An 18,068-nucleotide genomic window follows, 5' to 3' on the forward strand; every position below is an offset into this window, starting at 1 on the left:
ATAGAGACATTATAGAGTTTTTTAAATTTTAGAGCAAGAGCAATGCATTTACTACCCACTACTAAAGTACATGGGGAAAAGATTAATTTTATAAAAGGCCATTCAAATTACAGGGTTCTACTTATCTTTAAGAGGGGTACTTTCTAAACAATTACAGTTAAAATTATTTTAAGGCATGGGGGTAGTTCTAATATTTTCATTATCTATCAATCTACACAGTATATAAATCAATAAATTATAATTTTGTATGAATTCAGCAGTAGTACCATTAAGCAAAGCCGATCAAAAAGAGTTTGTTCCAATCCTTTTTCATGAGCTGCATCAGAACCCTGAATAGTAGGAGGAAGCTGTTTGGGATCTCCAACAAGAATCAGCTTTTCACACTCAAACCTAAAAACAGAATTCCAAAAGTTAATCTAAGCAACAACAAAAAAGGATGCACTGATATCACTTATTGCACTATTTTTTTTTTTTTAAGATTAATTCATCTGAGGGAGAGAGAGAGAAAGGGCAGGGGTGGGGGAGCAGAGGCGGAGGAGGAGAGTGGGAGAAACTTAAGCAGACTCCTCACTGAGCCCAGAGCCCAGTGAGGCTCAATGGGGCTCCAACTCATGACCCTGAGATAATGACTTTAGGCCCAAACCAAGAGTCAGAGGCTTAACCAACTGTGCCGCCTACATGCCCCTTATTGCACAATTTCCTAACATGTATTTCAAAGAACTGGAATATCACAAAGAGTTCTAAGAACTGGGGTACCTAGCTTGCTCAGTCAGTAGAATATGTGACTCTTGATCTCGGGGTTTTGAGTTCGAGCCCCATACTGGGTATAGAGATTACTCAAAAATAAAAAAATCTTAAAAAAAAAAAAAGAAGTTCTGGTAACCAACAAGGCTTGATAATGCTAATAAATGTATTAAAAGGATTTGAAGTTACTGAGTTAAAAATCCTTTACAACTTTTTCCACATAAAACTCCCTTTATAAATGGGGCACCTGGGTGGCTCAATGGGTTTAAGCCTCTGCCTTCGGCTCAGGTCATGATCCCAGGGTTCTGGGATGGAGCCCCACATCGGGCTCTCTACTCAGCGGGAAGCCTGCTTCCTCCTCTCTCTCTCTCTGCCTGCCTCTGCCTACTTGTGACCTCTGTCTGACAAATAAATAAATAAATAAATCTTAAAAGAAAAAAACTCGTTAAATGTCTGCCTGCCTCTGCTTAGAATTACCATTTTGCAGAACACATTTTGAGAAACAATGACTTTTAAATTCTGTAAACTCAGAGGCTTTCTTAAAAGTCATTTGGCTTAAACTCTTGTTTTAGAGATGAAGTAAATTGGGCTCCTGGGGCTAAATGTCTTTCTAAATAGAGGTAGGATATCATGGGAAAATGTCTGGTTTTCATAGAAGAGTCTATATCCAAATCTCAGCTCTATTATATTCTATGGACATAAGTTATTCAACTTCTCCAAGCTTCAGTATTCTGACTGGTAACTGGATGTATTAATACCTTGCAAAACTGTTTTAAGGACTTAGTGAAGTATATAATGTGTTTAATGTACAGTAGGTGCTCCAAAGTATTACTCCTCTATCCTCCATGCAATGCCTTACTGTTCCTCCATTTCTCGCTCCTGAGTAGGGTGACCAACTCACCCTGGTTTGCCCAGGACTGTCCCAGTTTAAACTAAAATTCCTACAATTAAGGACCTCCAAGTCCCAGGGAAAACATACTAATTGGTACCCTGCTCCCTCATTAACCAGGGATAGAGCAAGGACTAGAACTCAGGTCTACTGGGTCCAAGTTTAGCACTTTCTCTATCACCTTTAGGATCCCTCAATTAGAAATGTTTTAAAAGCATAATGTTTCAATTAGCTGATACAGCTTAGAAGATGTCATAGTCTTCTAAATTTTAGTACACGAATTTTTAACTTATTTTTCTTTATATACTTTATATCCTTTCATAATATAATTTTCAGAACCTAAACACTGGAATTTTAACAAAGTAAGTTACTGAAGAACAATTCTTCAATAGCTTAGGTTCTCAAAGTAGGACTAAAATGGAACCTTTAATCTAGCTGGGAAATCTGTAAAGTCCTAGTAGAATCCTAGCACGAGAGCTATCAAGGCTTTGAAAATTATGTAATCTGGGGGTACCTGGGTAACTCAGTTGGAAAAGTGTCTCACTCTTGATTTCGGCTCAGGCCTCATCCTGGGGTCCTGAGATCAAGCCCTGTGTCAGGCTCTGTGCTTAATGGAGAATCTGCTCTCTTCCTCTCTTTCCCCTAGCCCCACTATGTTCTCTCTTTCTCTTTTTTTTAAGATTGATTTTATTTATTTGTTTGTTTGACAGAGAGAGACGCAATGAGAGCAGGAACACAAGCAGGGTGAGTGGGAGAGGGAGAAGCAGGCTTCCCACTGAGCAGGGAGTACCATGCAGGGCTCCATCCCAGGACCTGAGCCCAAGGCATATGCTTAACGACTGAGCCACCCAGGCACCCCACCCCTCAAATAAATAAATCTTCAAAAAAAAATTATGTGATCACCAGGGAGATACAAATCAAAACTATAATGAGATACCACCTCATACCTGTTAGAATGGTTAAAATCAACGTAAGAAACAGTGGGACTGGTGAGAATGTGGAGAAAGAAGAACCTTCTTGCACTGTGGGTGGGAATGCAAACTAGTACAGCCAATGGAAAACTGTGGAGGTTCCTCAAAAAATTAAAAGCAGAACTACCCTATGATCTAGCAATTGCACTACTGGGTATTTGCTCAAAGAATACAAAAACACTAATTCAAAGGGATAATACACCCTTATGTTTATAGCAGCATTATTTATAATAGCCAAGATATGGAAGCTGCCCAAATGTCCATCAACTGATGAATGGATAAATAAGTGGTATCTACATATACAATAAAATATCATTCAGCCATAAAAAAAAGAATGCAATCTTGCCATTTGCAACAATATAGATGGACTAGAGGGTACAATGCTAAGAAAAGTAAGTCAATCAGAGAAAGAGGAATACCATATGATTTCATTCATATGTGGAATTGAAGAAATAAAACAAACAAAGGGAAAAAATAAGAAAGAGACAAATCAAGAAACAGACTTTTCATTATAGAGCACAAACCAGTGGTTACCAGAGGGGAGGCCGGTTGCGGGTGGGCTGCGGGGAGAGGGCTAAACAGGTGATGGGGATTAAGGAGGCACTTGCGATGAGCACAGGGTGTTACATGGAAGTGCTGAATCACTATATTTTACACCTGAAACTAATATTACACTGTATGTTAACTAACTGGAGTTAAAGTTAAAACTTCAAAAAAAGAATTACATGATCCAAATGTCTCAACTGTGATCTAACAAAATCTTGACACATTAACCAAATCCCCCCAAATTATCTTCTGCATTCTTTTAAATGAGTTTAGTACCTAAATTACTAAGAATTTTCACACAAGTTTAGTAAGAGTTTGAAGTGAGAAATTATTTGAAATAATTGTGAAATCTGTGTTTTTCAGAAATGTTTAGGTTACCTTGCAATAGGAAGGAGAGAGGCCGGTTCAGTTATTTGACTACACTCATCCAGCACAACTACAGGAAATTTAAGATCATTCATGCATGGGAATGGGCAGGCTGCACAGGTAATTCCAACTACTCGTACCTTTATTACAACAAGAATATTATTAATTAACAACTTTTCGAGAAAATAAGATAATGAATTTACCAAAGAACTTGTAAAGTTAAAATCAGAAATGAGCTGTCCTAATTTAATTACTGGCAATCAAGAATCACAAGTCACTTTACCTCCACATTTTTATTATTTCCACATAGGAAATGGAAATCACAGAACAAAGGCTACTTAAGCCACAAGTCCCTTAACAAGATCAAATAAAAGGCACACTTTGATATTTACTAGGAAGGTATTATATTATCAAGGATTTTAAAAATATTAAGGATGACATACAAATGTCATCCTTCTAGATGAAGCTGGATAAACACATCATCCATTACTATTATCAACACAGGCCAAAGTTCTCCGCAAAGAGCACTGAACACGCTAATGAACTGTACTTTGCTTTACCTTCAAGCATGTTAGGATTTTGACTTATTTTAGAAAGTAAAAATGTCTAACTATTTCTAAACAACAGTAAACTAAAGTGTACTTGTGGTCTATAAGCATATTTGAATCTTATAATTCTCAAATATTATAGCAGAATACCATTATTCTCAAGCAAAAAGCCTCATTAAAAAAAGCTAACATTTAATCTCTGAAACTAAATATAAACAAAAGGAAAATCACTGAATTTTCTGATTAGATGTGATCAATTGCCCCTGTAGTCTAATAGCTACACACACACACACACACACACACACACACACACTCTCTCACTCATACACACATACACACATGCATATATAATTTTTTTCCCTCTTAACAATCTGGAGAATAATTCCATTTCCTTTTTTTTTTTTTTTAAGATTTTATTTATTTATTTGACAGGAAGAGAGATAGTGAGAGAGGGAACACAAGCAGGGGGAGTGGGAAAAGGGAGAAGCAGGCTTCCCACTGAGCAGGGAGCCGGACGACACAGGGATCGATCCCAGGATCCTGGGATCATGACCTGAGCGGAAGGCAGACACTTAAGGACTGAGCCACCCAGGCGCCTCTATAATTCCACTTCTTAGTAGCAAGGGCAGTCCACAAAAATGGACCATATTTTTTGTCAACAAACGTGACTGACAAAAATATGCTTTACAAATTAAATACTACCTCCATAGATCCCATAAAACAAGAAATATTATATACATTAATAATAACATTTATCACATATAATAGCCCTGTCAGTTATTTTCGTTTTGTTAAAAACAAGAACAAAATCATGAAGCCACATTTATGTTAGAAACTCCATACTTTTTAAATAGTCAGCTCTTTTAATATGATCCAGCAGAAGACACCACTGTAGCAGTATACACTGCTCATGTTATCACTTTCAAATATCATTCATTATTTAATTTCTGGAAACTATACCTGATAAAGACAACCTTAGACTAAGAACCTGAAAGTTGTGAACCAGGAAGCATTTTTTTTTAAAGAAATATCTAGTACAAAAACCTAAAGAACTAAGGTTTCTTTAAAATATTATATGATTTGTATCTTTAATTTGTTATATTGCTAAGATTCTAATCACAGAAGAAATCTTATTACTGATCTAGAAAATAGCAATTAAACTATGAAGCATTTTTAAAATTTAATTTTATTGTAAAGACACGTCACTTTAGAAATATACTAGCTCTGAATGCCTAATTGGAGGTTGGAAATTTGCTAGACAAAATTTCTTTTTTTTAAGATTTTATTTATTTATTTGACAGGCAGAAATCACAAGTAGGCACAAAGGTAGGCAGATGGGGGGGGAGCAGGCTCCCTGCTGAGCAGAGAGCCCAATGCGGGGCTCGATCCCAGGACCCGGGGTTCCTGACCTGAACCAAAGGCAGAGGCTTGAACCCACTGAGCCACCCAGGTGCCCCAAGAGTTATGTATTTTAAAGAGAGAGTGCATACATGTCTGCATGCACATGCGTGTGAGGGGAGGGGCAGAGGGAGAGAGTCTTTAAGCAGACTCCCTGCAGAGTTTGGAGCTTGATACAGGGCTCGATCTCATGACCCATGAGATCATGACCTGAGCTGAAACCAAGAGTCAGATGTACAACTGACTGAGCCACCCAGGTGCCCCCGTGAAAACTCTTTTAAAGGAAACATTTTTTTTAAAAGTTTTGTCTAACAGGGACACCTGGGTGGCTCAGTGCATTAAAGCCTCTGCCTTTGGTTCAGGTCAGGAACCCCGGGTCCTGGGATCGAGCCCCGCATCGGGCTCTCTGCTGAGCGGGAAGCCTGCTTCTTCCTCTCTCTCTCTCTCTGCCTATTTGTGATCTGTCAAATAAATAAATAAAATCTTTAAAAAAAAAAGAAAAAAAGCCTCTGCCTTTGGCTCAGGTCATGATCTTAGGGTCCTGGGATCGAGCCCCGCCTCGGGCTCTCTACTCTCTGCCTCTCCCTCTCTGCCTGCCTCTCTGCCTACTTGTGAACTCTGTCTGTCAAATAAATAAATAAAATCTTAAAAAAAAAAAAAAAGTAAAATACATAAATCTTTAAAAATAAATAAATAAAAGAGTTTTCATTTGTAAACAGATAATACCAATGAGCAATATACTATGCTATCTGGGCTTTCACACAGAAAATTATCAAAGAAATCATTAACGATTATTCTTACATATCAATATTATGTTGGATAAGCAAGTAAAATGATAATTTACATAAATGACTAATTTGCATGGATTGAACCCAGTCAAAATAAGCCCTTCTGGATTTAGCTGGGGGAAAAGGAAGTAGTTAACTCTATAACTCAAAATAACAGAAAGCTAGTCTGAAGTCTTCTGAGGACTTCTATAGCCAAAACTTGTAAATTGGTTATTATTTGCAATTTCTCCCTCCCTCCCTGTGAGAGTATTACATATCCATACCCTTTACCATGTGACTTTACAGAGAGAGAGAGATAGGGGGAGTATATTTCCCTGTCCCACTAAATGTTAGACTTGGCCATATGACTTGTTGCAGCAAATGGAATATTAGCAGACATGACATGAACAAAAGTTTTAAATGTATTTGTGTGATCTAGGCTTCCTTCTTGAACTTCTGCCATCTGTCAGAAGAAGACCATCATACCATCGGCAGTTTTTCTCAGAATAAGAGATCTGAACCAAAGCTTCAAGCTGGGCCTTGCCAACTGACCTTTAGAGTCATAATTTTGTTATCTTAAAGTATTGAGATTTTGTTTGTTAAGCAGCATTACTACTGAAATAGCTACACAATATGGGGACCCAAGTATGCTGATTTTTCTGAATCTCTTGCATAAAGTAACCAATGTCTACATGGTCCAAGAAGTCCACAACCCTCTTTTCTTCCCTTTCTCTTTCTTTTCCTCATGCTCTCCTTTCACTGGAGGAGGCTACTGACTGACTTCTTTCTCTCAGCTACCAGCTGAATGAAGCTGCCCACATCAAAAGGTGATAAAGGGGTGTGGCTACTTGTTACAGCTTGAGATCCTGTGTGTCCAGTCTTGGCTTCTAAAACTTACAAGAAAGTATATGAACCTCCTAGATTCTCAGATATAGACAAACCCTGAAAGGCTTGGCTTTCTAGGAAGGCATTAAAGACAAATTTTGCACAGGGTCAGACCTTCTTTTCCTTCCCCATTTCACCTAGAAAAAACCCAAATTTCGTTTAACTTGCCAGGAAATCTATTCCCATTTCTTCTCTTTCCTCTTTGAGCTTATAAAAAGATATACAAATACAGAAAAGGAGAAAGGATAACTCATTCATGGTTGGATCTGTTCACAAATTTGAAGAATGTTTTTCAATAAGATAAAACATGCACTGGATAGACATACACATACTTTTTATTTGACTCTAAGCTATCGCGGTTTTATTTAAATGAAATATTCTTCATTAAAAGGAATAAAAGAATTCTGAGTAGTATATACAAATTAAGAAACAAACTTACCTGCTTCAGCAGGGTTTTATTGGTCCCCAGTTTATGCTGTTCAATACTTTTTCTGACATAGACCCTTTCCAGAGGAGTCAAGTCTTCTTTCATTAGTGCATGTAGTTCTTTCAGTTGTTCATTTTCACTTTCTGAGCCAGCATGCAAACTAAAAAAAGAATTACATAAAAGAATACCCCTCTCTTTTTTTTAAATTAACATATAATGTATTATTTGTTTCAGGGGTTAGGAATATCCCTCTTTATCCCATTTTCACATTAGAAAAAAGTAAAATAGAGATATTCTAAGTTAACAACAACAACAAAAAGATAAAGCTTTCTCCACTCTTTTTCAAAAACCAAACTTAAAATTATACAAAATTATTATACTTCTTTGAGCACTCTGACTTTTGAAAATCAGTGTTCTTACCTATAAGGTAAAACTGGCTTGGCAATCTTCCTGACACTCCCAACTCTGACAAACTTTTCAAAGCCAAGACTGAGAAGCCTTGAAAGAAAACAAGATCAAATAGATTCTATTTAGAAGAATTTATAAAGCAAAGTTTCACCTAATATTTTTGTTATTAAAATTATTTTTGTGTAACAGTATATTTTATAGTTATAGAATTCAACCTGATGTGCCTAAATGAGAAAATGCAATGTAGCTAAAAGCTTTTTAATATAATGCATTTTATAAAGAATTTTTAAATTATACTGAAGGTTCATTAAATGTTTCTAAAATACTGATGTTGGGGCGCCTGGGTGGCTCAGTGGGTTAAGCCTCTGCCTTTGGCTCAGGTCATGATCTCAGGGTCCTGGGATCGAGCCCCACATTGAGCTCCCTGTTCGGCGGGAAGCCTGCTTCCCTTCCTCTCTCTCTGTCTGCCTCTCTGCCTACTTGTGATCTCTGTCAAATAAGTAAATAAAATTAAAAAAAAAAAAAAATATGGCACCTGGGTGGCTCAGTGGGTTAGAGCCTCTGCCTTTGACTCAGGTCATGATCCCAGGGTCCTGGGATCGAGTCCCGCATCGGGCTCTCTGCTCAGCAGGGAGCCTGCTTTCCTTCCTCTCTCTCTGCCTGCCTCTCTGCCTACTTGTGATCTCTCTCTGTCAAATAAATAAATAAAATCTTTTAAAAAAAATAAAATAAAATACTGATGTTAGTATTTATCACAAATAAAACTGTCTCTGACATAATAATATGGAAAATAGCTACCATATACTTAGCATTTATTAGGAATGCGTGCCCTACTTTTACATACATTATCTCATTTAATACTCATTACAGCTCTGCATGATAGTACTCATTCTATAGATGAGGACTCCAAAAATGAGGTACTTTGCTGAGGCCACAGAGCTAATAAGTAGAGTCAGCCATGATTCAGCCTAGGCAAGTCTGTCTACCTTCGAAAGCTATGATCATTCTTCTACATACATCATCCCCAATTAGGGCTTTGTGAAGAAGCCACTCTCACCTACCTTTCCGTCTCATTTATCTTAGAGCTCTGGCTCTAGGCTAGAAACAGAGTAGGGATCTCAATGAATATCCAGTTCTCTACAACATCTTCTGTCACCTCAAATGGGAATTTAAAGTGCTAGAAAGCTAAATAAACTATAGCTTTCCACACATAGTTTTCCTAAATAATTTGGAAGCAGTTTGTTTAATGTCAATACATGGATAAATTGCAACTTCTGCATATTTCATAGTCCTCATCTTGACAGTCAGTCTCAAAACACAGATTACATTTTTTCAATGCAATTTTATGTTAATTCTGTGATAACAAAGTATGCAGTATCCTCATCATACCACTAAAATAGGGTAAAAAGTATGTTTTTTGAGGGCACCTCGTTCACTCTGTCAGTTAAGCATCCTCTTGCTTTGGGCTCAGGTGATCTCAAGGTTATGAGATGAGCCTTACCTCGGGCTCTGCACTTAGCTGAAATCTGTCTGTCCCTCTCTCTCTGCTCCTCCCCCTACCTCACACATTCTCTTTCTCTCTAAAATACATAAAATCTTTAAAAAAAAGAAAAAGTACATTTTATTTCTTCTCAAGAAACTCTTTGTCCCATCCTGTCCATTACTGTCAGAGTACATTGTCCAAATGTATTGCTAAATGTTATTTTAATGTGTGAGTCTAGCCTATATGCAGTTGAGGTGTATATCCTAATTATAGATCCATATTTCTCAGGTCCTTATCAGAGGCTTAAACATTGGAGAATTTCTCCTAAATGTTTTAGTATTCAGTACTTACCTTCCTTCTTCATTCTAACTTTATGATTTTTCTAACTTTTCTAACAGACTACAGTTAAATTTTCATCTCAAGCTGAGCAGTCTAAAGCCCCCAAGTAACTCCTCATTTTCTTGAATCAAGAAATGTATTCAGGGCGCCTGAGTGGCTCAGTTGGTTGAGCAACTGCCTTCGTCTCAGGTCATGATCCTGGAGTCCCAGGATCGAGTTCCACATCAGGCTCCCTGCTCGGCAGGGAGTCTGCTTCTCCTGCTGACCTCTCTACTCTCATGTTCTCTCTCTCTCAAATAAATAAATAAAATCTTAAAAAAAAAAAAAAAAGAAAGAAAAGAAATGTATTCAGTCTCTGTTTCAGATTACTAGAAGACTGTACACTGGCAGATCCTTTCTGAAGGACAATTTTGAAAAATAAATTAGGAAGCTTAGAAAATATTTACATCTTGTGGTGCCTGGCTGGCTCAGTCAGTAAGCAAGCAATTCTTGATCTCAGGGTTGTGAAATTAAAAAAAAGAAAAAAAAATTAGGGGCACTTGGGTGACTCAGTTAAGTGCTGACTGTTGATTTCAGCTCAGGTTATGATATCAGGGTCATGGGACTGAGCCCCACATCAGGCTCCTCAATCCTTGCTCAGTGTGGAGCCTGCTTAAAATTCATTCTCTCCCTCTTTCTCTGCAGCTCCCTCACCCCCCTGTATGCAAAATGTGTGTGCTCTCTCTCACTCTCTCAAATAAATCAATAAATCTTAAAAAAATAAAGTTTACATCTTTTATTCTAGGCCTGAGACTTTTCTTTAAGGAAAGAATCAGAAATGAAGACAGATTAATATTTAAGGATCTTTACTGCGATATTATTTAAAATGGCAAAACTCTAAAAAAAAGTTTACCGATCAAAAATTGCTTGATTAGGAGTTCCTGGCTGGCTTAGTTGGAGAAATGTGGGACTCTTGATCTCGGGGTCCTGAGTTCAAGCCCCATGTTAGATGTAGAGATTACTTAAATAAAACTTTAAAAAATTGCTTAATTAAAGTGTAAGCATATTATTGCATTGCATATGACAAAGTTGAGAAAAATTGTTTTTTCTAAAAAGATGCAATAACATAAATAATCTTCTTAAAAAGACTTTATTTATTCATTTTAGAGAGTGAGCAAGAGCGTGTGAGAGCAGAGGAGGGACAGAGGGAGAGGGAGAAAAAATCTGAAGCAGACTCTGCACTGAGCACAAAGTCCCATGTGGGGTTGGATCCCACAACACTGAGCTGAAACCAAGGGACAGACATTTAACAAACTGGGCTACCCAGGCGCCCCAATACTTTATCTTTATGTGAAAAAAACAGGACACAAAATACTACATTATGTTGAATGCTAAGTATGGAAAATAAATGAGTATTTGTGTATACCTTAAAAATCTGTAAAGAAATATATTATCTGTATAGTCTGCATATTTTCCACTTTAAGCATTCACTTATATAATTATAAAAGTTAATTTTTAAAAAGCCTACACATTTTAAAATGAGTTCTTTCTTCTAATCAAACTTTGTCATTTATGTCAAAATTATGTCAATATGTTATTGGGATATTGGTAAAATAAGTAATATTTTCTTTGCATTTAAAAAAATTGTTTTAAGTATTATATTTATTTTAGAGAGAGAGAGAAAGTGAGAGAGAGGATGTGTGACTAGGGAGAGGGGCAGAAGGAGGGAGAAGAACAAGCAGATTCTACATTTAGGGCAGGGCCCAAGACAGGGCTTGATCTCATGACCCTGAGATCATGACCTGAGCCAAAATTAAGAATCAGATACTTAACTGCTTAATTGACTGAGCCACACAGTACTCCTGTCTTTGCATTTTCAATAAAATTTTACACAATGACAAAAATTTTATACCTGCAAGACAGATTATGATTGCCTTCCTTAGATCCCTATTACTAAAATAAAAAATTAATTTGACTAAACTGATGAGCTATTTCACAATTATAGGTTCATAAAGATGGGTATTTAAGGACGACCTCTAAGTTGGTTCAGCAATTTTAGCCCACTTCCAAGGTTCTTGAGTCAGGAACAAATGACTTTTATTCATGGCACTGGTAACAGCATAAGGAACCACAAATATGCACTGGTATCCCTTGGTCCCCAAGTCCAGTGGAAAGACACAGAAGGTCCAGATAGATTCTTGCACATGCATTGTGTTGAACTGCAGAAAAGAAACACTGAACTCGGAGAGCCACTCTTCTTATAACAATCAGTAAGCAAATCTGCTCTTTGTCTTGGAGGGAGACACTACCTTGTCAATCAAGGCTGCTTGCTGCAAACATAACACTGAGAAATGTCTTGGGTAATCGTGGTCAGGGCTTTGCATCCTTAACATCCCAGGAGGAATGCTCAGGGTCCTAGGGCAGATTGCCTCCCTCAACAATATACCCTTTAGCCCTACATGACCAAGCTTAATTTTTAGTGAGTATCCTGTCCTTGTGACAACATGGTCAGGTTTGGTATTTGATTTTATCATATTTATAACCTAGTAAGTTAGTTTATTACTCTTTCATTGATGCTCTCTCAGTCAGAGAGTAAGGCCTTGAATTTTTGACATGCCCAGCAAAAATATGCATGGACACTCAGGGCCCAAGATGGATTGTCTCTCTCAACAATAACCTAAAATATTAACTACTTAGGGCCTCCTGGTTGGCTCAGTCAGAGAAGCATGTGACTGGATCTTGGCGCCCTGAGTTCAAGCCCCACGCTAGAGGGAGAGTTACTTAAATAAATAAAACTTTTAAAAATTTAAAATAGAATAAAATAATAAAATATTAACTTTATTTTCTTAAAGATTTTATTTATTCATTTGACAGAGATCACAGGCAGGCAGAGAGAGAGAGAAGGAAGCAGGCTCCCCAGTGAGCAGAGAGCCCGATTCGGGGCTCAATCCCAGGACCCTGGGATCTCTGCTGAAGACAGAGGCCTTAACCCACTGAGCCACCCAGGCATCCCCAATTAACTATTTAAATATACTAGTCATACGTACCCAAGAAGTACTCTGTCCACAGCTACATTAGTGGAAGAAGAAATGAGAAGTTTCCATGGTCTTGCATTTCCACCTGTAGGAACTTCACTCTTTTCAAACAGCTGTACAAGAAACAAAATCACCACTGCCAGCAAATAACTCTTTCCTGCTCCAAAAACACCTAATTATTTTGAAGGAAGGAGAAAAAAATAAAGGCAATACTATAAATAAATTTCTGAAAGCACAAGAAACATTTCATCCATCTGCCTTCCTCTCTCCTTTGTTTAAATTAATTTGTTCAAAAAACATTCATTGAGTTACCACTATGTGCTTAGCAGAGGGGATAAGTAGATAGATAACCAAAGACCTCCATATTTAATGAGACCCTAGACAAAGTAAAGGAACAATGATAAAGTAGGGTAAGTAAAAAAGAACATTTCTTCTTTTGCCATTTAAAAATTTATGGTACGTATAAAAAAACATTTCTTTCTGCTTTGGTGGAGATGGGAATGTTTCCTAAAAATAAGAAGTACAGAACTAAGTCTTTCAGCATAAGATATCTAGACTGCTTAAAGAAAGGCCACTCTAGGCAAAAGCATGACAAAGTATGTAGATGCTACCTATTTCTATACAGGCTACTGCAAATAGGCAAGAGATGAGGCTGACAAGATAGGCAGGAGGATAAATCACAAGGGTTCTGCGTGGTATGGCTAAAAAGTTCATTTTGTCTAGTAGGCCAGGGACAGTCCCTGGAGGATTTCAAGCAACAGAACTGACTTGGGCAAATTGTATTTTGTAAAAACTACTTGAGTGAAAATAATTACAAAAGGTAAAACTAAAGGTAGATCAATTAGAAAACTATAGGACAATAATTGCTACAATATTGTTACAATACTTTAATACATGCTAACTTCCCTGAATGCCTCCCTTTCCTGAGTGCCTAAGCCCTTTACTAATCAGTTAAGTCATTTAATCTTCCAATCTAAAGAGACAGATGCTATTATCAACTCCATGTTACAAGGCAGGAAATTAAAAAGATAAGTAACCTACCCAAGATCATACAGCTAATAAATAAAACAGCCAGGATATAAATCCAGATTCTAGTTCAAGAGCCCACTCTCTTACCAGTATATATGAAGGTATGATGAAGGCTGGGCTTAAGGGGATGCAAGTGATCTGGAGAGAAGAAAACTGGTATGAAAGAAAGGTAGACACTAGAAGGGAAACATCTCAGTAACTGATATGATGAGGGAAGATAAACAAAGAGTAGGAGGAGGATTAAGAGAGGCACTTCATCTAGGGAGAAAGAGTAATCAAAGATGACTCCCAGATATCTAGCTTGGTCAACAGGGCGGTGTGATGCAAATCCTCAAAGGAGCACAAAACTGCTCAGTGGAGGTCTGTGAGAGGAAATGAGCTAAAGGGGTGACAGAATCTGGATAGAATGATTAGTTCTAAGAGGGGGAAAGTAAAGCGCCCTTACTGGGACAGAACCAAACGAGGTTAAAAATAGATTCAAATTTAGGTAAACTGGAGAAGAAGAGCAGGATATTGACAGGAGTTTCTGTTATAAGCTCTGTTTCCTGTTTTAGAGGAAAGATCAGTTTCAGAAGAGAGTGGGAGCAAGGGCAAGGAGGATGCCCCTTATATTCTTCATATAAGAATGAAGGTTTGGGGGGCGCCTGGGTGGCTCAGTGGGTTAAAGCCTCTGCCTTCAGCTCAGGTCACGATCCCAGGGTCCTGGGATCAAGCCTCGTGTCGTATCGGGCTCGCTGCTCAGTGGGGAGCCTGCTTCCCTCCTCTCTCTCTGCCTGTCTCTCTGCCTACTTGTGACCTCTGTAAAATAAATAAATAAAATCTTTAAAAAAATAATAAATAAATAAAATGTCAAATAAATAAATAAAATCTTTAAAAAAAAAGAATGAAGGTTTGGAATAGCTGCTGGGGGAGGATGAAAGAGTAAGCTGACTAGGAATTAAGAAAAGGCTTTGCTGCTCAGAGTTGAAGTTCACTCTGATAGTACAACACATGGATACCTAGATCACATCTGGATGCTATAAATAATGAATATATAATGCTACTCATTCATTAGATATGCTGCCTATTTTCCCTTTCAGGGTGGTCACTTCTACTCTCATCTAATAGTTTACTAAAGTAGGTTCAGATTCACAATAATCTATGTAGAGTTTTTCTGGAATCTTGTCTGACTAGGAAATTACAAACAGACTAAGTTACAAAAGCTTATATAACAGTATATTTACTAGACCTATTATCTTTCTTGCTTCTTACCATGTATAATCGTGATAGGGAGGGTATGGATTTGCAGTTCCTTCACTTCTTCAACATTTTCATGGGATGCCATCATTTGAGCTATCTGAATTAAAGCTGTAGCTTGATCCTTATTTAAATTGTGTGCCTGAATTAATTCACTAGCTAACCTCAATGTTGCTTCTAGGCTGAGAAGTTCAAATTTTGTGCTGACGTTTGAGAAGGCTGGTGGGATAAAATTTCTCTTATTGACTCTCTTGTTGCTAACTGTAGTTGATGAAGACCTAGTAAAAAGGCAGCAAAAAAGAGAAAAAGATTAAAAAGGAAAATAAGGGGTTTTTGAAATAAATAAACCTATTCATAGGTTAACCTTCACTGCATATGCATCACAAAGAACCTTTTCTTAAAGGTACAAATGGATATATGTCCCAATCTGAAGCGGGGTGGGGGTGGGGAGAAGAGAACTAACATTTGTTTGATGACCAAATATGTGCAGGCACTATGCTAAGCATTTTACATATTATTGGACATAATCTTTTTTTTTTTTAAAGATTTATTTATTTATTTGACAGAGAGAGAGATCACAAGTAGGCAGAGAGGCAGGCAGAGAGAGAGGAGGAAGCAGGCTCCCCACCGAGCAGAGAGCCTGATGTGGGACTCGATCCCAGGACTCGGAGATCATGACCTGAGCCGTAGGCAGCGGCTCAACCCACTGAGCCACCCAGGCGCCCTATTGGACATAATCTTAAAAACAACATTAGGAAGTAACCACCCCAAATAGAGATAGAGAAATATTAATTTTTTTCCCCAAAACGCACACAGATAATAAGTGGTGTACTGATTTTAAACCCAATGTTCCACTATATAAGGCTGACTTAGATAATTAATATGGCCTCTATTTTAGGTAATACTACAATAAATAAATCGGTTTTATTTCTATTTCTATAAAGAATGAATTCATTTCAAGGATTAAATAATGAAGATAGGATGCTTGGGTGGATCAGTCATTAAGTGTCTGCCTGTGGCTCAGGTCATGATTCCGGTGTCCTGCGACTGAGCCCCACATCGGGCTCCCTGCTAAGCAGAAAGCCAGCTTCACCCTCTCCTACTTCCCCTGCTTGTGTTCCCTTTCTCACTGTCTCTCTCTGTCAAATAAATAAATAAAAAATATTTAAAAAGGAAAAAAGTTAATAACATAATGGAACAGAAAGATTTTAATTATTTACCTAGAACTTCATTATGGTGAGAAAAAATGAAACACCACAAGAGAGATCATAAAATTCCAAATTAGAAACTAGACTTTATCTCCCATTTTAGTGAATTTAATAGACTATCACTTCCAATATCTTAAAAAGGGGGAATGGTTCTTGAAAAATTAGAAGTTATATGTTATGTCAAGAATAAAGTTAGTATCGATATACATTACTGAATTCAAACTATAAAAGGATTCTTTCAGATATTTAATAATTTGTGGCATAAAAATACAAATGCATAAAAAAATCAACATTCAAAAGATCCTTAATATATTATTCCTTGACAAACAGAAAAAATTTTTATTAGTTTTTATTTTATCAGTTATTTTTAACTATTTACAAGCAGTAATCTCATGGTCTCTGAAAGATAATAAAAATAGTACTGGCAAAAATTTATGTACTGGACTTTGACTGCATTTTCATATTCACGTTTAGTCACACTTTGGAATACCAATGACCCAAAGGTAAAATAATGACTTACATTGTTAACAAATACTGTGTTAGAGGTAGAGTAGCTGGATTAAAGTTGTCCTGAATGTTTTTCAAAGTGGTCAGCTCTGTGCTAGCATTACAAACCAACAATGCATGGACCACCACTGTAGAAAGAATGCAGAAAATAAACATTTAATATTTTAAAAAATGGGTCATAAAAAAACTATCAAAACGTTCAGTTGGGTGGCTCAATTGGTTAACACATCTGACTCTTGATTTCAGCTCTGGTTGTGATCTCAACATTCTAGGCTCGATCCCTGTGTCAGGCTCTGTGCTGAGAGTGAAGCTTGCTTAGGATTTGCTCTCTCCCTCTTCCTCTGCCCTCCCCTCTCCCCAAATGTTCATTTAACTCAGAGCTCAGCTACTGAATTAATCACATGACATAAAATAAACTCTTCAGTAGGTCCTTTCATCCATTAAATTATAACACTGCTTATACATACATTTTATATGGGTATTCATAAATTGCGTAAGTCAAATCAAATTTAGCCTTCTATACATTAGCTAATGAGCAAGAACAACTGTTCTGAGTTAGTGCATGGTAACACTGCTCAACAGTTCCAACTAACTAGCATACCATCTTGTGCTGTATAGTAGGATTTGTGTAATTTCTGAACATTTTCTTTTATTTCTTCAACTATTTTATAGGAAAATACAGAAAGTCAGAAGGCTGATACGGGGGAACAACTGCAACAAATATGAAAATATGCATACAAAAGTGACAAATTAAGTAACAAATATTTACACAATTAGACTTTTACTGGACTCAAGCTAGTTGACTAGCTTTTTCAGTTCTTGAAAAAAATCAAAAGTTAAAAATGTATACAAAATATTTAAAATGGGGGGTGCCTGGGTGGCTCAATGGGTTAAGCCTCTGCCTTCAGCTCAGGTCATGGTCTAAGGTCATGGTCTCAGGTCCTGGGATCAACCCCACATCAGGCTGTCTGCTCAGCAGGAAACCTGCTTCCCTTCCTCTCTCTCTCTCTGCCTACTTGTGTTCTCTGTCTGTCACATAAATAAAATCTTAAAAAAAAAAAAAATACTTGAAATAGGGACGGCTGGGTGGTTCAGTTGATTAAGCATCTGCCTTGAGCTCAGGTCATGATCCCAGGGTCCTGGGACTAAGTCCCATGTAGTCCCAAATTGGGCTCCTTGCTCAGCGGGGAACCTGCTTCTCCCTCTGCATGCCACTCCCACTGCTTGTGCTCTCTCATAAATAAATAAATCTCACAAATAAAATCTTTCCTAAAAAACTTTTTAAAAAATACTGGAAATGAAT

At 37.3% G+C, this 18,068-nt stretch overlaps 1 protein-coding gene across 1 annotated transcript in view; it reads right to left on the reverse strand.

The window, feature by feature from the left end:
• Nucleotides 1-18,068, reverse strand: part of ZGRF1 (zinc finger GRF-type containing 1) — an 80,780-nt gene that overhangs the window by 11,032 nt on the left and 51,680 nt on the right. Inside the window, 7 exon segments of the mRNA XM_059377410.1 lie at nt 267-390; nt 3,529-3,656; nt 7,554-7,701; nt 7,962-8,039; nt 12,798-12,957; nt 15,066-15,328; nt 16,779-16,893. Of these exon segments, the coding sequence (XP_059233393.1) occupies nt 267-390; nt 3,529-3,656; nt 7,554-7,701; nt 7,962-8,039; nt 12,798-12,957; nt 15,066-15,328; nt 16,779-16,893 (1,016 nt within the window).

The sequence above is a fragment of the Mustela nigripes genome, chromosome 1, assembly GCF_022355385.1.
Source record: "Mustela nigripes isolate SB6536 chromosome 1, MUSNIG.SB6536, whole genome shotgun sequence".
In the NCBI taxonomy this organism is placed as follows: Eukaryota; Metazoa; Chordata; class Mammalia; order Carnivora; family Mustelidae; genus Mustela; species Mustela nigripes.